Below are 22,462 nucleotides of genomic sequence, written 5' to 3'. Positions count from 1 at the left end.
ATGGGATTTTGATCAGCCTTATGTCATCAAGGTCTTGGTTGTGTATAATTATGGGTAACGTGAAATTCATGCATATTAACCTGCCCATGCATCTGATTTGCTGAGTCTGTCAACATAGTTTCTGATGAGATTTTGATCAAACTTATTAAATAGTCGGTGTTATTAAGAGGTTTGATGAATTTGATTGCGAGCATCATCAATACATTTTTATGAGGTAATCTATTAACTGATTGGCTAAGTTTGCAAACACTATGGAGACCACATTTTGTCACCAGTACACTTCTTATGTTGCCTAGCTGGTTCAGAATGAAAACTTTGATTTTGCTCAAGTTTAAGTGCCATAAACATGTTCTGCAGTAAGTGTGATCTGTGCATAATAATGAGATATTTTGCATGGACGAGCTTGTAGATGTAGAACCTTTATTTCTGATCCAGTTTCAGTAAAATGGATTTATATCATCAAAACCTTGAATGACTTTGATTATAAATAAGAAACTGTATATATTAATTATGCTTTAATCTCTTGAAAGATTTTTTTTTAAAAATCAGAATATATTAGGTGAAATCAATATGATATAAAGGTGGGAAATAGGTTCCTGGGAATGTCTTCTTACAGCACTTAATAAACCTGCTAAGTGAAATGGTCACTGATTAAATTAGCGAAGGCAAGTAACCTGTATCAAACCCACCTGAGCCTCTTGGTTTCTTTTTTAGAAGATATTAATGGTAATTTAGGTGACTATATTAAAACATGAAATGGCTTCTAGATTTTGTTAAATGAATTTGTATTTCAGTCATTCAAATGCATGGTCTAATCACACTACTTGTGAGTAAATTAACTTACTGAAGTTTTCCAAAAAAATGTTCTCTTTTTAAGCAAATATGAAAAATGCAAAGCAGTATTTTGGTGTAGATATATTTGAAGTCAATAGTGTTGTAACCTTAAGTAAAACAGTTCCTCTACATAAATATTGGCTCTTAGTTAAATGTTGCTAGACATAAACAAGCTATTTTTTTAGTTTAGTGTGAATCAAAGAATTTATGAGTTATTGCACATCAAGTTAGTCTGTATTCACTTCACACTCAGTATAAGGTGTTTTGCATTTACAGAAAATAGAGGCATACCAACATATACATGAAAGGGTAATCTTTTTTTAAAAAAACCCACAAAAACTGAAGCCCAACAAAATATTTGTGAATTTGGTGTATTTCAAAATAAAGTAAAACGCCTTCCTTATTTTGAGGGATCCGATGTAAACATGTAGACATTTAAGATATTGTATAACTTGCTTTTCTTTGCTTTTATTGCATGACTTTTATACTTGACAGTCATCATAATCAGTCATGTTTTATATTTCTCTCAGTTTCCGCTGAGATGCAAGGCTGATTTTTTGTATTACTGGTTGATACTTTAATTTTCAGTACCGTGAAATTGAGAGAGAAGATTGTACTAGATCCACAGTGGTTAATAGATGCCTTGAAGTCTCTTATCACTGCTGAGATGTTTGTACTGAAAAATCCTGCAGTTATTAAGAAGTGGTCCGAGTTTAAGGAGAAAGGAAAACTGACGCTTGAACTGATAGGTTTGTAAATTGATTGCTGTTATCACAAGATTTATGATCATATTTCTTTCACAAAGAAGGAAGATAAACTGTTTGGAAATAATTTCTGTGAATTCATGTTTGATGTTTCTAGTAGTTTTTTGAGTTTTGTTTTGACTGTTATTTACTTACTTGATCAGCAGAGCAAATGCCATGGTGCATTGTTTTTCTGTCATTTGTCTGTTACTGTTCAGGCATGATGGATGTGGCAAAAATAATCACAAATTATGTAATTTTTAAGTGCTGAATTTAAAATGTTCAGCAATAAAATTGCGTCATTATTTGTTCAAAGAAATGGTGCTTGCTGTTAAAACCAGCTTAATTATTTTCTTTTTTATATATATCTCCATTATAACACCCCTTTCAATCATACTTAAATCTTCAGTGTTTAAGAAGTAAGTGCTGGGTATTGAAATGTTCAGCAATAAAATTGTACTATTATTTATTGACATAAATATTATTTACTGTTAAATTCTGCTTAATTCTTTGTTTTATGCATATCACTCAATACATCATATTGCCACCCCATATCATAATTCACTCAGTACATATTATTATTGTCACCCAATACTGTTGTTAACACAGTATAAATCATGTTGAAATCCCATATCAGGACACACACAATACATATATTACCACCCCATATCAGGACACACACAATACATATATTACCACCCCATATCAGGCACACACAATAATACATATATTACCACCCCATATCAGGACACACAAAATACATACATTACCACCCCATACCATGATTCACACAACACACTGAAGCCCCATATCAGGACACACACAATACATATATTACCACCCCATATCGGGACACACAAAATACATATATTACCACCCCATATCAGTACACACAAAATACATATATTACCACCCCATATCAGGACACACACAATACATATATTACCACCCCATATCAGGACACACACAATACATATATTACCAACCCATATCAGAACACACAAAATACATATATTACCACCCCATATCAGGACAGACAAAATACGTATATTACCACCCCATATCAGGACACACAATACATATATTACCACCCCATATCAGGACACACACAATACATATATTACCACCCCATATCAGGACACACACAGCACATATATTACCACCCCATATCAGGACACACAAAATACATATATTACCACCCCATACCATGTTGGGTCTTGTGATTCCATTCATCTATCCATCCATCTTTGTCACCATATTGAATCCTAAACTGCTGCATAGATTGTCATCATTATTATTATTGACTGCAGTGACTGGGGTCAGTGGTTCAATGTATAAAAGTTTCAGTAATAAATACATTTTCAAATATATTGTGCACAGGCTTAAAATATGCACCCAGAAAATGGGCTGTTGTCTTGGGTGGGGTAATTACAGTAGGGGTTTGGAGTATGCATAAAAAAGCATGGAGTTGGCAATTGTGAGCCATTGCAGTTGTTCTAGTGTAAGTTTGTAAACTTTGGAACACTTTGAATTGCAGCCTAATGTGATTTTTATCAAGCTCAACATGGTCAGAGCTTGAAATAGCAAATCACTTTGGCATCATTCTGCATGTCTGTATGTGCATATTTCCATCCTTCTTTCCGTACCTAGAATTAAGGTAAGTGTTAGATCACGCCCAGTGTTATTTAGATCATGACGGTTTAAAAGCTTTTACTTTCTTGCTGATTAAAAGGCAGGCTTTAAAAAAACAATTTTCTATTTTATTTGAACATTTCAAATTCTTTTTCTTCTACTTTTGTCAAACAATGGCTTGTTTTGGAAAATAAACTGCACTGTGAATTTGGTCCAGTATTTGGACAGCTAGTAGCGCTTCATTGGCAGTCAATTATTAATGACACTCACCATACAGTTTTCATTAGTACAAAGTATATACAGTAGTCCCCCTCTTGAACGGCCCCCCTGACCAGCGGCCACCCGCTCCTTACGGCCAGAATCCATTGGCACCGACAAGTTTGTGTTCAGAAGTACCCCTCGCGAAAGGCCACCTGGCTAACGCGACCAGCGGCCAGCATATTAGTGCAATAATATAAAATTTACTCCTCACAAGTGGCCACATTTTATTTGATTATGTATCCAGAACCAGTGTATTATTCATAATGTGTGTTAAGTAATCCGATTTCTGTTTCCCGATGTCAGGTTTTCGTTGCTGAAAGAAGTGTTGAGTAAAGTACATTTACCACTAAGGTTAATATTATATCATTTACGCCTCACGAGAAGCCAAATTTATTCCATAAAAACCGAGAAAGACTCAAATGTTAATCCATACAAAAGGGTACGTACATGTAATCCAATTAGCCTTACTGCTGTGTTATCATAAGATGTCCGGTTTAGTCACTGATAATTGTTAAGATTACTATTATTGAACAGTAGTAACAGCTGAGAAGTGGCAGTATCGATGTACAATACCCAAGTCAGCAGGAAAATGGTTTGGTAGCCTTTATGGCCTTCCTTAGTAAGATGTTGAGCTTGTTCACTTTGATAATCAGTGGCTATTACTACGGACAATAATTGTCAAAATTACGAATCCTAGCGGCCGCGAGGTCAGATCTGCGCGATGTTAATGGTACATATCGAAGCTGTTTTGGCTTCTCTCACTTAGTTTCAAGAAATGTATAAAAACAATAGGGTACCAGAATGCGACTAACGAATCACGTGAGAAGATCACTTCCTTTAAAAACACATGGCAATTTGTTTAGATGCATACAAAATTGTTTTATCAGTATTGTAGTTGGCAACATGAATAACTTAATGCAAAAAGATCAACATGTAATCTAGGAAAATAACAATTCTCAGTTTAGAGGAGAACGTGAAAGTAATTCAACTGACCAGGGAGGGGGGTCGTCGAGGATCCTTGCAGAAAACTAACATCAGGAAGACTCAGATAAACAGTATCGTGAAAGATAATGAAACAATTCTGCAGAAGTGGAAAGGTGAAATGGACGGAGAAAGGAAGATTGTTTGAGCCAGGAGATGTTTGTATCCTGATTTGAATGACAAGAAAAAGCAAAAATTTTGTCAGTTGAATTGGGATATGATGACTTTACCGCAAGTAACGGATGGTTGCACAGATTTCAAGTGCGACACAATATCAAGTGTTCTGTCCTTAGTGGAGAACCAGCTGATGTTAATAATGAAGTTGTTTAAGATTGGAACAAAAGACTAAACGATATATGCAGGGGATATGACAGCAAGGATATTTTTAATGTGACAAGACTGGTTTTTTTTCAGACTGTTACCAACAAAGTGACAGATGATGTGAACTGTAACATAATTATAAAGACAGTTTTAAAACTGTATCAATGGTTATTCATAGCATTCTTTTAAAAATGATGACAAAGTTTGTTTTACATTTATTTCACATCATGCCTGTGATTTTTTAATTAAAATATTAAATATTTAAAATCAAATGTACTTGTGACTTTTTTCATATGTCTTTACTATTCGCATTTGTCATCCCCCTCTAGAAAGGCCACCCACATTATAAGGCCACTTCCCTGCTGCTTTAGGGGTGGCCTTATAAGAGGGGGACTACTGTATTGTGAAACTCATCAGATCATGACCTCTGATTTTCGGATGAAATAAGTTATTGATAATATATAGTGTCACATGTTACAATAACCCCTTAGTATAATTTTTTTTCTCATTCTCTCTTCTAGATGCTGTTTGGACAAAGCAGGAAAAGCCAGAACTCCATGATAACAGGGACCATATTCTTCTATTAATGGAGCAGCTGAACATTGTTGCACGGCCAAGGTCATTCAGCAAAAATGGAGATGAGGTCAAGGTTAGTGAACTTTAAATGGGAATGCAGTGATAGGTTCAACACTTTAGTATAAATATTGAGGGGCAACAACGTCACTTTTCAATTAAATTAGGATGCTAAGTTAATGAAATGAACTCAATAAATAGGTCTCTGTTGCATTTTAACTGCTCCTGTGGCCTAGTGGTTAGAGTATCTGCCTTGGATGCAGGAGGATGCAGGTTTGAAAGCTGGCCAAGTCATACCAAAAACTTAAAAAATGGTACTAACAGCTGCCTCTCTAGACACTCAGCATTAAGAGGTTAGTGTTAGGACTGGTCGGCCTGGTGTCAGGATAATTTGACTGGGTGAGACATCATGCTACATGTCAGCAGTTTGATGTCCCAGTGTTAGACATCACTATAAACTGCCACACTGCAGACATTGTAGTGGTATGATTGACAGTTTCTTAAAGCTTCATTAAAAATCTAAGACAGACACACACACACACACACACACACATTGTTGCTTTATAAATCTTACAGATAAATTCATGCTAATGAGTACTAGTGAGCCACACTAGTTTAGTGGTTAACATGCTGGACTTTGTCGTTAGAGCTCAGATATTCAAATCCTGTCCACATCAGCCTGGATCATGTGTTGTGGTATGTCATTGTAGTTTAGTGTGTGTGTGTGCGATTTTGATTTTTTAACGTAGCTTTAACAAATTTTCAGTCATATCACTACATTGTCTGCAGTGTGGCAGTTTGTAGTGATGTCTAGCACTGGGGCATCATGCCACAGACATGTAGCATGATGTCCCACCCAGTCACATTATCCTGACACCGGGCCGACCAGTCCTAACACTAATTTGTTAGTGCTGAGTGCCAAGTGAGGCAGTTGTTAATACCATTTTATGTATGTTTTTGGTATGATTCGGCCAGGGATCAAACCCATGACCTCCCGCATCCGAGGTGGATGCTCTAACCACTAGGCTACAGGAGTGGTTCTGTAGTTTAGTGTTAACATGCCAGACTTGGTCTGTCAGAGGTCAGATATTCAAATCCTGTATACAATGGTTGCTGAAACAATAGCCAACATGTGTTTCTTTAACTGCATACACAACTAAGTAGCAGACAATGCGGTGGTTGATAAAATATTATCTCACAGTTTAATAAACATTAAAAAACAAAAGCCACCAACATGTTTGCTGGGCTTGGCAGTGTTATTAGAAGCTATCGGTTGACCAGTAAATAATGTCCACTTTATCAGCTGGAAATTGAAAGGATATGAAATCATACATGTGTTCAACTTTAAATTTTTTTTATATAAAAGTGACTCGTGACCATTGCAGGGCTATTGCACTTAGTTCTCGGGTTTTACATGTGTATGGGGTTTGCTTATGAACTCTTTATTAATTTCCAATTTTTTTATAAAAATATTTTACAGTTATGGTAAAGCAAGTGCACAAACGCAAGTCATTCTCAGCACTTTGTGCAATGATTAGTATAGTAGTTTTCACACATTTCTTTCAATATTCACAAAATCTAAAGCAAAAGTTATATGCATGCTGAAAGCATGTGTTGATTGTTAATTATTCTTGCTGTAATCATTCGAACGAATAGGCGTACAGGCTTAAATTATTGGAAATTTGCAATAGATAAATGTACACGAAACGATTATGATAACATGTGTTCAGACACTGTTCATAGACCCTGGAACGTAATGAACCATACACCTGCTTTGTCTTTCTTAACCTAATTTTGCTGTTAATTTTCCCATTAAATTCAGACACAATGATGTGTGACAAAATTGTTGAATAGTTTAAATATGTATGAAATTTTCGCAATGGAATTACATATATTATGGATTAATTGCAAGCCCCAACGATAGAATATCAGACAGCAAGTAAACGGTGTTGATACCCTATTCATCATATACATTAGCATGAATACACGTATATGTGCCAATGACTTGTTCTCTGAAAAAAGTAAAATACTGTAAAACCGAGCATTAACGCGACCCCGATTTTAACGCAATCCAATTTATTGGACCCCAATTGTCGCGTTATAGCAGGGTTCCACTGTATATAATGGTATCTATTTTATATAAAATTATATATGTTGTATATAAAATGATATATATAAAATCATATATATTGTATATAAAATTGTATATGTTGTATGTAAAATGATATATATTGTAAATAAAATGATACTTCTTTTGTATAACACTATATATATTGTATATACAATGATATATATTGTATATAAAATAGTAGATATTGTCTTTAAAATGATATATTTTGTATTTACAGTGATATATATTGTATATAAAATGGTATATATTATGTATAAAATGATACATATTGTATATACACTGATATATTTTGTATATAATATGATACATATTGTATATAAAATGATATATATTATATATAATATGATATATATTATATATGATATATATGGTATGTAAATTGATATGTATATAAAATGATATATGTTGTATATAATATGATACCTATTGAATACAAAATGATATATATTGTATATAATATGATATGTATTGTATATAAAATAATACATATAAAATGATCTAACTCTGTACTTTCTAGGTAGAGAACTACTTAATTGCTCCTTGTATGCTTCGTCAAATGACTCCTAAAGAAGTTATCACCCCAGAACCAAACCCACAAATGGAGAGCACATCAGTTCTGTGCTATGTCTTCAAGGAGAAGTTTCTACCTCCTCCCATCTTTCATCGGCTTGTTGCTTCTTGTATGGCTTGTTGGCCCATTGCCAAGCATATGACAGAGACTCTAATATTCTGTGGAGGCTGTGTTTTTGACTTGGACCATTCTCACAGACTATACCTGCACTTCAGAGACTATGCTGTATTTGCAAGGATCACCAGAATGGGAATCAAAGAGAGAACCCCGAATGGCAAGGTCTGCCTTAGTGTCAGGGAGTTCATCACTGAGAAACTCTGTGAAATTCTTGAATGTGTTGGCCAGAGGCTGGACTTTGAGTTGGGTATCCAGTGTTCCCGGTGTGATGGAGATTCATTTGACCAAATTGTACCTTTGTCAGTGCTCCAAGGAAATGCAGAGCTGGCATGCCATTGCCATGACAACAGTCATGTGATCATTTCCCATGACCTACTCAAGTTTTGGTTTGAGGTTAGTCTTGAAGGAAACTTTACTTTTGGAATGTTAGCTGCTTTTGTATATGTAAGGAGAATTGTATGTACCAAAGACAACTTCCTCCCTATTTTGTAAGTAGCATTTGACCCCCAAAATAACTCATCGTAAGATCAGACAAATTATAGACTGGTCACAAATTTTTGTCCCACATGAGCCATTTTAATGCTTAGTAAAACAAACCAAGACTGTCCACCACTATGAACAGACAAGCTTTTGCTTTCCCAATAGTAGGATTAGTAGTGAGCTTTCATTGAAATGTTGTAGAGACAAAAATACCTTCACAGATGAATGACTTACTAATTGAACTAATTGTATTAATATATAATTGAATTATAATAAGCCGGCATACATTTATCTTGGTCCTAAATATCAGTGGAACCTATAACAAACAAGAGTACTGATTGTAAAAGTTTTTTATTGATTGTATAGAATATTGAAATGTTGGAATAATATAAATATTGTTTAGAGCTGTCTGTTTACAATAGTAAAAAGGACCATATACCTTGAGTTCACAATAGTAAAACAACAGAAAAAAGGTCTATGAATAGCAAATATACCTAGAGTTTACAATATAGAATGACCATGAATAACAATATACCTACAGTAGTATAAGGAACATGAATAACAACATACCTAGAGTTTACAATAACAGAAGGACCATGAATGGCAATATATCCAGAGTTTACAATAACAGAAGGACCATGACTAGCAATATACCTAGAGTTTACAATAGTAGAAGGACCATGAATAGCAGCATACCTACAGTAGTAGAAGGACCATGACTAGCAATATATCTACTGTTTTAAAAAGTAGATGGACCATGAATTGCAGTATATCTAGAACTTACAATAATAGTGTGTGATTTGGATTTGTAACATAGCTTTAATTTTTTAAAGTCATATTGCTATGATGTCTGCAGTGTGACAGTTTATAGTGATGTCTAGCACTGGGGCATCATGCCGCAGACATGTAGCATGATACCCCACCCAGTCACACTATCCTGACACCAGGCCGACCAGTCCTAACACTAACCTCATAATGCTGAGTGCCAAGCCAGGCAGCTGTTAGTACCATTTTTATAAGACTTTGGCATGACTCAGCAGGGGATCGAACACATGACCTCCTGCATCCGAGGCGGATGCTCTAACCACTAGGCCACTGGAGTGGTAGAGTTTTTGATATTAAAAAGAACCATGAATAGTAATATACTTAGAGTTTACAGTAGTAGAAAGGACCATGAAAAGCAATGTATCGAGATTTTTTTTGGTAGTAGAAAGGACCATGAAAAGCAGTATATGTATAATTTACAATAGTAGAAGGACTGTGAATAGCAATATACCTAGAGGTTACAATAGCAGAAGGACCATAAATAGCAGTATGCTTAAAGTTTTCAATAGTAAAAAGGACCTTGAATAGCAATATATGTAGAATTTACGATAGTAGAAGGGCTGTGAATAGCAATACACATAGAGGTTTTTGTTCATCTGATTGTAGGGTAGTATCTCTTAAACTCTCCAAGCCATCAGTGTTTTCAGTACTTGTGATTTTCTTTGTGCACCTGATGATGCTATCCAGCAAGATATTATTGTATGATTCAGTCTTAATCCATGAAGTTTGCTGTTATCCAGCAAGATATTATTGTATGATTCAATCTTAATCCATGAAGTTTGCTGTTTATCCAGCAAGATATTATTGTATGATTCAGTCTTAATCCATGAAGTTTGCTGTTTATCCAGCAGGATACTATTGTATGATTCAGTCTTCATCCATGAAGTTTGCTGTTTATCCAACAAGATATTATTGTATGATTCAGTCTTAATCCATGAAGTTTGCTGTTATCCAGCAAGATATTATTGTATGATTCAGTCTTAATCCATGAAGTTTGCTGTTTATCCAACAAGATATTATTGTATGATTCAGTCTTAATCCATGAAGTTTGCTGTTTATCCAACAAGATATTATTGTATGATTCTATCTTAATCCATGAAGTTTACTGTTTATCCAACAAGATATTATTGTATGATTCAGTCTTCATCCATGAAGTTTGCTGTTATCCAGCAAGATATTATTGTATGATTCAGTCTTAATCCATGAAATTTGCTGTTATCCAGCAAGATATTGTATGATTCAGTCTTAATCCATGAAGTTTGCTGTTTATCCAACAAGATATTATTGTATGATTCAGTCTTAATCCATGAAGTTTGCTGTTTATCCAACAAGATATTATTGTATGATTCAATCTTAATCCATGAAGTTTGCTGTTTATCATTTAAAACTGACCTTTAAACTTGTATATTACACTGAGGCATGAATTGGGTCAGATAGTGGAAGCTGTTTTTCTTCTTATTCAAAGGTGTTGCATTAGTAGAAGGTACTGAATTTCTTTGCAGTCATATAGCTTGTAAATGATTTGTCTCATTGTATGTATATAATTTGTTTACATTATTTCTACAGGATTCTGAGGAAGATCAAGTTGGTGAGTAAATGTTTAGTCATCTCTAAGACTTTGGCTTTAGAAAGAGTAAACTCTCAATGGAAAATTAATTATGATCTTGTCCAGTGGAGAAGTAGGTACAGAAGCTGAGATTTGCAGTCAGTGATGTAAAAACTAATTGTTGTTAAACAGAAAGTCGATAAATGAGTGGGAATGTCAGATTGTTAGTGATCTTGGCTTTATAGAACTTTACGCTGCAAGGTTGAATTTCTAGGCAATATAGCTTACATGTAGGGTATATAGTGATGTTAAAACCGATACAATTTTATGATCAGTCTATTGTTTCTCTGAACCAATCAAAGTAAATCAAGGAATTTGTCCAGCTGACATCTTGCAATAGTCAAGGCTAGCACATGTCCACATACATGCCAACCATTAAGCTTTTTGCATCATTATTACATAATGCTTTTTTCACCAAATGACATTTTGTGCTTGCATGTATATGGATTACCGTTTTTTTGGTACATTAAAAAATAAAAATAAAACCTAAAGCAATAGAAAGTTGATTTTGTAATTGTGTTATCATCTCTTTAATTCCACTCATAAAAATTGGAGAATGTTCTTAAAAAGATGCCTGCTGTGTAAGAATTACACCCAAATTAAACTTTTTTGCCACTTTAAAAAACAATAATATACCTCTTAGGGTTTGGGGGGTTGGCAGGTATGAGTCCATAACAGTGTTGACCACTCTGCTGGCCTAGTGGTTAGAGTGTCTGCCTCAGATGCGGGATGTCATGGGTTTGAACCCCAACTGAGTCGTACGAAAGACTGGTCGGCCTGGTGTCAGGATAATGTGACTGGGTGGGACATCATGCTACATGTCTGCGGCATGATGCTCCAGTGCTAGACATCACTATAAACTGTCACACTGCAGACATTTTAGCGATACGACTGAAAAATTGTTAAAGCTACGTTAAAAATCTAAATCTCACACACACACACAGCATAACAGCATTGAATGTGCAGAACTGAAATTGGATCCTAATCAATGACAGAAATCAAAATTGATTAATTGGTCATTTTCCTGGGTCCATGCAGGACTCAAAATTAAGTGTGGCCAGGATAGTAGAAGTGCTCTGTGCAGAAAACTTCTCCTCCCTGGCCACACTTTCAGTGATATAACACTTATTGCAATTGCTGACAACCCCAAATGGAGTTCCCAAACCAGGAAAGAAAAGGAATCTTACTGAATATGCTGCCTAAGAACATTGAAACCAGCGGTTTAAACCAAGAAGACTAGAAAAAGACAGCCGTGCACAAATAAAATTATCTTTTGCAGCCAACATATTTTCTTTTAAATAATTCTCTAAATTTGCCTAATAGTCTATAATGACTACTATAACAATGAAATATCTGGGATATAATCTGTGCTTACATAAATTTACACAAAATAACAGATGTTGTTATGGCTCATCAATTTCTAGATCAATAAAAATATTTTCCAGTATCATCAACAAGTTGAAATAAACTAGTTGAAACATAATACATTAATGGTTTAATTCCTGTGGAAACAGCCATGTCAAGTTTTGCAAACATAACCGTTTTTCTATTTTATTTGTTTGTTTTGTCAGTGTTTTGTATTTGCCTTTGAAAACGACTCATTAAAGAGTTGAAAGTGCTCAGGCTAGTTAATACTAGTTTCACACTGTTCTTTGTCAGTTTATTGCATATATATATATATATATATATATATATATATATATATATATATATATATATATATATATATATATATTTATGCTTTATTTAAGATGGTCCAAGTTCATGCCTTCCCCTCAATATCTTGGATGAAGTTCCCTTGGAGAAGCACCTGAATCGACTTTCCATGAAGATTGGCAAGGAATATGTTCAGTTAGGCATAGAATTGGATGTCCCCTGGTCCAGAATTGAGCAGATACAGATGGAAAATCCTCGTATCCCCACACAGTGCTTTAAGATCTTGCAAGAATGGGTTCAGAGAGATAAAGGTCAGGCTACGTTCCGAAATCTTGAGAAAGCCTGCAGATGCGTTGGAATTGATGTCCGTATCCTGAACCAGATTTTTTAAATTTTGGGATATTGTGTCTAAAGTTTTATGAGTTCAATCAGTCTTATGGAATATTTTTAGTTGGTTAGTACCATGTTTGTAGCACCGTTGAAAGGTTGCTTTTATTTCAGTAAGCAGTGTTACCTAAATTTGACTTAGGGCTGTTCCATTAAAACATACATGGACCCAGGGAAGGCACTTTAAAGTAGGGTATTTACCCATTGATGCAGTTTAGAAATTTCTTATCATTCCAATATGAACTATGTGAAATCTAAGTACCCTGGCATACATTTTTGAAAAACTGCCTTTCCTGGGTACCATGTATGTTTACATGGAACAGCCCTTGACAAAAAGTAGTGATCTCTTGCACATATCAGATCAGATAAAATGTCTCCGAACAGACATATGATACAATGAATTCTATATATTAAAAGATGCAAAGAAAATAATGATAAGTAAAAAACCTAGATGTTGGAATCAAGAAAGTAATTGTTCAGCAGAAAAACTGGTCAACAGAATTTAGCCAAATTTAACAAACAGCATCATAGTGTAAGGACTTTAAAAATGAACAAATGATGCTGATCCATCTTCCAGTATGGCTGATGTTACTTAGAATATAAATACCTTTATATGTAAAAGATAATCATACTAAGCCAGATTGCTAGGTCAGATTTATCTTCTAGATAGATGTCAGTCAGGTGAACTTTATCAGGTCCACTTGGAGTTATACTGCTGAAAGTAGTGTTTGTTATTCAGAGTGTTTGCTATTCATAGTGTTTTCTATTCAAAGTGTTTATTATTCATAGTGTTTGTTATTCATAGTGGTTGTGTTCAGTTGCTACTTTAGCTGAATATTATTGTGTATTAAAAAATAACTCATATCCATCAGGAGTCATTTGTCCCAGATTAACACTGGTTGTATGAGATAAAAGGGCATCATAAATCAATGGCTACATAAGGTCATGATCTCATAAAACTGCTGTTATCTCTGATGGTAAATAGCATACATCTTAAGCAGGTGCTTCAGAGTGCACATCAGAGAGAGCTGCAGCTTGTAAAGGCATCAGGCTAATGGACTTCCACAAGGGTCTGTTCTTTCACCAAATTTGTTCAATATCTGTATCAATTACTTACTTGTAACACAGTCATGCAAGTTCATCTATGCAAATGACATTGCTCTTGGGACCCAAAGTTGCTCATTTGCAGAGTTTGAGGGGGTACTGAACAAGGACGTGGACGAAATGATGTGCTTCTTCAAGAAATGGCGCCTGCAGCCAAGCGCAACAAAGATAGTCTCTAGCGTCCTCCACCTTAATGCAAATGCAAACCATGAGCTTTGCATCATCCTCAGTGGGCATCAAATAAAACATGACCTGACACCAGCATACCTTGGTGTGACTCTGGACAGATCACTGACATTCTACAACCACCTGATGAAAAACTGCAGCAAAACGTAGCACTTGAAACAACTTGCTCTGAATACTGGCTGGTGAAACCAGGGGCACTAGTGATCAGACACTCAAGACATCAGCACTGGCCCACTGTTATTCGACAGCTGAGTATTGTGCTCCTGTCTGGGCTCAATCATCTCACACTAAGTTAATTGACGTCCAGCTCAACAAAAGCATACATTACAGCTACAGAATCCATCACAACAACAGCATACATCACAGCTACAGACTCCATCACAACAACAGCATACATTACAGCTACAGCATACATCACAGCTACAGACTCCATCACAACAACAGCATACATCACAGCTACAGAATCCTTCACAACTACAGCATCCATCACAGATACAGCATATATCACAGCTGCAGAATCCATCACAAGAACAGCATACATCACAACTGCAGCATCCATCACAGCTACAGAATCCATCACAAAAACAGCATACATCACAGCTACAGAAACCATCACAACAACAGCATACATTACAGCAACATAATACATCACAGCAACATCATACATTACAGCTACAGCATCCATCACAACAACAGCATACATTACAGCTACAGAATCCATGACAGCTACAGAATCCATCACAGTAAAGCATACATCACAACAACAGCATACATCACAGCAACATCATAAATTGTAGCAACAACATATGTCAAAGCTAGAACATCCATCTCAGCTACAGCATACATCACAGTAACAGTAAACAGCTAGTGCACGCATTACAACTTTAGCATATGTCACAAAAAAAGGACATGTCTCAGAGCATACATCACAGCATCTGTCACAGCTATAGCATAGAGTTAAACAGAATACATCATAGCTACACCTACAGCATCCACCACATCTTCAACATCCAACACATCTAGAGCATATGTAACAGCTGCAGGGGCCCCGAGTGGCTGAGTGGTCTAAAGCGCTCACCGTTCCGGATCACTGCCATTTCACCTCTGTCTGCGTATGTTCGAGTCCAAGGCTCGGCTAGTGTGGGTACATGGGAAAGCCTGCCAGTAGCTTCTCGTGGGTCAGTGGTTCTTTCCTGGGTTTTCCAGGGTTCTTCCTCCACAAGTTATACTGGCCACCATATATGGCCTATCTTGTGCTGAAAAATGGCATTAAACCCTACAACAACAACAACATGTAACAGCTGCAGCATACATCAAAACAGCAGCATACATAATGGCTACAGCCTTCAGCAAAATAACAGCATACATCACAGCTATAGCTTACAGCAAACTAACATCACAGCTAAAACATACATCACACCTACAATGTCACAGCTGCAACATGCATCACAGCAGAAACATACATCTTAGCTAGAGCATACATCAGTGTTACAGCATACATCACTGTTACAGCATGGCACAATGAAAGGATACATTCTATCAAGTAGTGTGACCAGTAAGAACATCCATTATTAGTGGAATGATCTGAAATATGCTGGACATGTATGCTTGAACATAACTGGGGGTGTCCAGACAACAATTAAATGAAAACTGCTATTTTGATTTATTATGATCAAGTTTGTAAATATTTTCATTATTGTGTGATATCACAGACACCTTTGTATCATAATTTATATAAATTTATGTGTGTTGGAATTATATATTCACATTTGAAACCAGTCTGAATAGTGTTTTTTTCATATACCCAGAATTTTTGAAGAGTGAAATAACAGGTAGTATGTGGAGGGAACACACAGGCCAGATGTAATAACAGTATCTCTTATCATTGTAAAATGGGGTCCATTACATTGTTTCATATGTTTCACAGTGGAAAGTGTTTACAAACCCTCAAACATTTATCTACTGCAAAAGTGCACCTTTTGCATTTCAGAATGTTGCTTTGGTGTTTCCATTTTGATTTAAATTCTCATTTTCATTGTTTATTGTATATCATCTCTACATTTATTGTTTATACATTTATGTATCATTTACATTTGAGCTTTAATCATTCCTCGCCTATCACTTATTTTCTGATTAATATCAAGGAATTTATGTGAGAATCTCATCGTTTATTGTTCATTTATTTCTTCAGGTTTTAAAGTTAACTACATTATCATCATGTAGTATTTTATTAGCTCATTGTTTTTCACACATCTTTTGTAAAGGCATGCATTTTAGTATCAGTGGATGTCTGTGAATGAACACAATACCAAACCTATAAAACAATGTGAGCACTCTGCCAAAACTTGTATGCAGTACTTTTGCACAAACCCTTAACATTATTGACACTGCCATTAATGTCAGAAAGGAGATACCAATGTCTTTTGCATTATAAATAAAGAGGAAACAATAATGAGTGCTTGATGCTATTAGTGTATGTGGCACAAGTGCTTGACTCTATAACATAGTCAGTGTATGTGACATGAATGCTTGACTCTGTAACATAGTTCAGTGTATGGGGAATGTTAGTTTTCAGTTGGAAAACAATTAGGTTTTCAATCAGAAAGGAAGAGAGTGCTAGTTGAAGAGTAAAAAATATATTTGAAAATTACAAAGATGCATGCTTTTTCTTTGTCCAGATTTCCTTGAGAGTCATTTGTTTGTCTGCTGAAAACATTGATATAGCCTAAGTACGTGGGAATATGAAAGCAAATAAATAATAGGTTTTTACAAAATCAAATGGCTACAAGTATTACAGATTGTGTGCTCAAATCTTTTGTATATTTTTTATAGAATAAGTAAAAATAAATTTTCCATCTGTTTATGTATGTATGTGTATGTGTGTGTATTTGTATGTGTGTATATGTGTGTGTGTATGTTGTCAAATGGTTACTATATTGCATAACTTCATCTCAGTATAGTTTGTTATACAGGAATAATATAGGATTAGTGCAGTTGTATGGGAAAATATGAATGATGTTTCCTGCGCTATACCGTGCAACATTAAGAGTATGGATAGAATAGATAAAAACAAAAAAGAAAAACATATTTCCTATATAAATGTAGTAATATTTTTTAGTATGTATTCATTTTACTTTTCTGCCTAAGGTTTGATAATAAAATGAACACACTACAAGAAAGGAAGTAATTGAATGTATGCAAAATTCCAAAGTAAGTACACAAGTGCAGTTAAACAAATCACGTGCTCCGTCATTTACTGCCTAGCAACCACAGGTAGTATATCATGTGCTCCATCAATTGTTTAGAAATGAAATCTAATTTTGTAATACTTACATTTGAAATTTAGAGTCATGTTGTGAATGACTTTGCTTTGAAATAACCTTTTGAGTTCATCTGGATTTCTGGATTTTATTTTCTGTTGATCTGGTTAAAATTTGCTTATCAAGTTGTCATGGATTGTAGTTATTATTAGCTGGGTCAGTTCTGTATGATTGTACATGGGTCTGGAGGTACTAGCCTTAATGGTAGGCTGTACATGCATTTCTCTTCTCTCATTGAGAGTTTGGAATCATATGGTGGAAAAAATATACAATTCTTTTAATTGTAATTCTTAAGGAGGTGCAGAATTAAATATTGTTTGTAAAGGAACATCCAATTCATTTTATTTTTGAGTGCAGTAAGTTCTCCTTTGGAATTGTGATTTCTATTGTAATTAAAGTTTAATTTGCAGTACAGTTTTGCATGGTTGATCAACCTTTGGAACCCATGTAATTCTGATTAGCAGAAAGTACATTTTGAAGGAATTCAAGATTCAGAAAGCTGAGTACATTATTTTTTGCCATTATTATTATCAGCTATAGATAACATAGTTTTATGCCCTATCACTTGCATACTCTTTGCTAGAGAGACCCCAGTTACATGTCCATATACAGTATTATAAATCCCACAATTTTCTCAAAAAAAGTAAAATGGCAATAATTGCAAAGCAGCTAGGAAAAAGATTTTTTTAAGAAATATTGCAATTAGAAGACAGGATTTGTCTGGGGACTACTTTTATTTCTTATATCTTATGTTCACACGTCCTTATCACTTTTGTCGTTACGAGTTTGAGCCATGGCTCTACTAGTACCTTCCCATGGATCTGTGTTTCCACATGGGTCCTGCCCAGGTTCTTCCACCACCAAATATAATGGCTGCCATACATAGCATACTATATGTACTGAAAAATGGCATTAAATCCCACAAAACCCAAACCAAACTGTTCATGTCATAGGAAGATCATTTCTGGCATGCGCAAAACGGGTTTTGTTCATATTCAATTTCACTTCCTATTACATCTCTCTGAATTGCAATAAATATATAAAATCATAAACTGTAATTGGTGTTTTGACTTGATTTTTGTCATCATCTGTGGTTAATGTTCATCATTGTATGTTTTATTGTATATTGTTTATCATTCATCCTTTATGGTTGACCGTTATCATTTATGATTGACTGTTATCATTTATTGTTGACCGTTTATCATTTATGTTTGACCGTTTAGTATTTATGGTTGACCGTTTGTCATTTATGACCATTTATCATGTATGGTTGATCATTTATCCTTTATGGTTGACTGTTTATCCTTTATGGTTGACCTTTTATGGTTTATCACATTTGTTATGTTCTTGCCTCTGCAGAGATGGGAATATATGTTAATCCTTGTGTTTGTCTGGCCTGCAGATGATCTCATTAGTAAAACTAGTCCTTACATTTTTCATTGATTGTATTGAAACTTGTTAAATATTGCGGTTATCGCTTATAGATGTGCAAATAGACAAATCACTTTCCCAGAGCAGTTTTTATTTGAGTTACTGTGCTTTTGGTATTGTAACAATGCATGACACAATATTGATAATACATCCAGTCTTGCAGTGTTTGGATTGCAGTGAAACTTGGCCAATAATATTGTCCTCACCTGAAGTTGCACATGTGCTGTCAATTTATGTTAGAGTTTCTGGACTTTATGTCTTGAAGTTTAATGCACTGTATGGCACAATCTCATTTGTGTAACTAGTGCCCCAGTGTGTGATGCATTGTCTTGAAATGTGTTGAACATTATGGCCATCACCCAAATATGTGCATAACAGCAAATCACTCTGCACTTGTACTTTTGTTAGAGTTATTGCTCTTTCAGTACACTGTAGCAACCAGTCAGTTTTTTGTTGCATGGATTGCCATGAAACTTGGCAAATAAATTATTTGCAGCAGAATGCAGTATATGACATATTCGTCTGAGTGCAATTAATCTTGTAGTTTTTAGTGGATCACCGTGAAGCTCGCGATGCATTATGATCATCATTTGAAGACGTGTAGATATATGAACCTACTGTGTTCTTGCCATTTTGACTTTGAGCCTAATTTAGTGTCAACATACCTAGTCGCAGTTGTTAGTGGATCATCAAGAAACTTTATTCATCATTTGAAGATGTGCATAGTGACATGACAGTTTGCTCTCACAATTTGTATTAGAGTTATTGCCCTTGAAGTACTGGAGCCAAATGCAGTGTCTTGACAATATCTTGTGAACGCAACTTGTGTTGTAGTTTTTATGGATTGCTGTGCGATTCGGTACAAATGATCATCCTCTGAGGAGGAACATACTGATAAATCATGCATTCTTGTTATTTTATAAGAGTTATTGCCCTTTTTGACTTTAAAATGGATACAGTTTATGACAGAAGTTTTTGAATGTATATGCTATTCTGTTTTTGGTGGATTGCTGTGAACATTTTCTTGTGATATGCTTTTTAACCAACCATTGTAATCGCACAAATTTTACTTTATTGTTTTATGGTTCAGGATTTTATTATTATTCTGCTATATTTTACACCTTGCATTTATCATTCGTTTTTAGCATTTGTTGAGCATTGATTTTTCCTTTGAAAGAGGCACATGCATTTTTTTCAGGGTATATCTGTGTTTGACATGTGGTCAGGGAAAATTAATATTCAAGTGACCTTTGTCAACCCTTACAATTGTTGAGAAATGAACCACAAATTGGCCTTTTTGGCTTCATAATAATACTGTTCAGTGTTTTCAGTAATCTAGTCAGAGAATATGTGATATGTAACATCTTCCGAAACCAAACAAATTACAACATGGATGCTTATATATAATTGTTCTTTTTCAGACTATAATTGTACGTACAGCTTTTGCTTATATATCATGCATAGTTTTGAAGATTTTATCAACTTTCTTTTCTTTTGTCCATGCATTAATTTCGTGTGAGTAAAGGACATTGTTGGGGGAGATATTGGATTTAGTTCTCATATGTATGTTGAATAAATTTTATATTTTCAGAACGTGTAAAAAATTGTACATGCAGATTTACTCGAAATGTTAAACCATACTTTATACTTTTTCTGTACTTTATATAAATAAAGGTATATATCATTTACATTAACTTATGTTTTATTCTCACAAATGGGAAATAATGGTTGAATTTTTAGCTTGGAGGAATGAATGAGCTAGTCTATAAGATGCCTTGTACAACGGCAGTAAGCAGGGACCACACATTGGTATTAAACACTGAATTGTACTGTTTATGTGCATCAGACTGTTGCCAACCCCAATATATTGTTGCCAATGTTCCAGAAATGTCGCTATTTTCATAATACAATACTATCCGTTTATCTCATCATCCTCGGGACCAGGGAAGTATTGTTGGCATAAGCGGACATTTAGATAAGAGTTGGGGGGGGGGGGCGAGGAGACTGAAAATAAATTTGAAATTTCGCTTACAAGTGAAATTATAAGAGATGACCTGTCGTCCGTGACTAGGATTTACGAATAGAAAAACAATGGAAATTTTGATTAAATGAAGATAACTAGTCTGAAATACATTTGTATATTGACAACTTACATTTGTGTAATACACTCCACAATGTGTTAAATAATACACATGCATATGAAAAATCCACGAACTCGAATGTTAGGAAATTCACATATCTGTCAAATCCCATTAGAAAACATAGCTAAAACGAGTGTGTATATATATATATATATATATATATATATACGGTAGTCTTCGTTTGATCTTCACCCCATTGTCAACAAAATCATTTCACGAAACAATTCACTCTGATATTTACTACCCTAGTAGCACGCGGCTGTATATGCTATATGCTACATGTCCATTTACTTAAGTTGGCCTAGAGTTTGGTCAGCCAGAGACAACAACCATGATGACGAGACTATCAAAGGGATGAGGCTATTCACAGGGAAATGAAAACGTGAACAGATTTAACATTCTTGCGAGATGTCTCACCTTCATTTAACTCTACGGCCATATATCTATTGTTTCAAAATATGGGAACTTTAATTTGGGTTTTGAATCGACTTTGGTAGCGATCGTAATCATGAAATTTTGTGTTGCAAACAGGAAACTTTCACGACACAATGAATATGTTCCAATCACTATGAAAAATGAAACAATGCTTTTATTTAAGTTTGTTGCCGACGTTCTTTGAAGAAAGGTACACGGCTTGCTTTGATGATTGTTCATGTGTTATTGAAGGCACAGCTAAAGGTGCTCGTTGAAGGACCAAACAAATGCCTGTTTTGTATTGCGGCGGCAACATCAAATAATTGTAAAACATTGATGGAGACAGGTTTGTTTTTATTTGCTAAGTATATACACAGAGCGATCGGTACTTCAAAGGTAATCAGTTTTCTTTAAGTTTTCAGCAAAACTATTGTTTCTGGTACATTTTTCAAAAAGGAAAAATAACTGCCATCATCTGATAGATTGTGGTCATTCGTTCCCGTCTTCAGAGATGGTCGAATGTAGCTAGTCGGGTAGCATGACTATTTGGGTTATATTACAGCACTGAGTACTAAGACAATACATCAGCATAAGTGGTTTATGAAATGACAATGCTCTGTTAGGGTGGTTTGTCAGCATGAACAATTGGTTTGTTTATGTAACAATAGATTACAGAGCAAATTTATATCCAAGTTTGCGGCTTCGTGTCATGGTGCCTTTGAATTTCTCAATTGCATGCCCAAAACTG

General features: G+C 35.0%; 1 protein-coding gene across 2 annotated transcripts in view; it reads left to right on the top strand.

The window, feature by feature from the left end:
• The window catches only part of LOC149790725 (uncharacterized), an 80,012-nt gene extending 59,165 nt beyond the window's left edge, over window positions 1–20,847 (top strand). For both annotated transcript variants that reach the window (XM_089972774.1, XM_089972773.1), the window contains exons 15-19: window positions 1,423–1,583; window positions 5,294–5,421; window positions 7,994–8,557; window positions 11,036–11,057; window positions 12,827–20,847. In XM_089972774.1, the coding sequence (XP_089828900.1) occupies window positions 1,423–1,583; window positions 5,294–5,421; window positions 7,994–8,557; window positions 11,036–11,057; window positions 12,827–13,122 (1,171 nt within the window). In that variant the 3' untranslated portion in view covers window positions 13,123–20,847. The remainder of the gene's footprint in view (window positions 1–1,422; window positions 1,584–5,293; window positions 5,422–7,993; window positions 8,558–11,035; window positions 11,058–12,826) is intronic.
• The last annotated feature ends 1,615 nt before the right edge of the window (window positions 20,848–22,462 follow it).

This window comes from Sinohyriopsis cumingii, chromosome 10 (assembly GCF_028554795.1).
Source record: "Sinohyriopsis cumingii isolate HCF-2022 chromosome 10, ASM2855479v2, whole genome shotgun sequence".
In the NCBI taxonomy this organism is placed as follows: domain Eukaryota; kingdom Metazoa; phylum Mollusca; class Bivalvia; order Unionida; family Unionidae; genus Sinohyriopsis; species Sinohyriopsis cumingii.
This window is presented reverse-complemented; position numbering and strand designations above follow the sequence as displayed.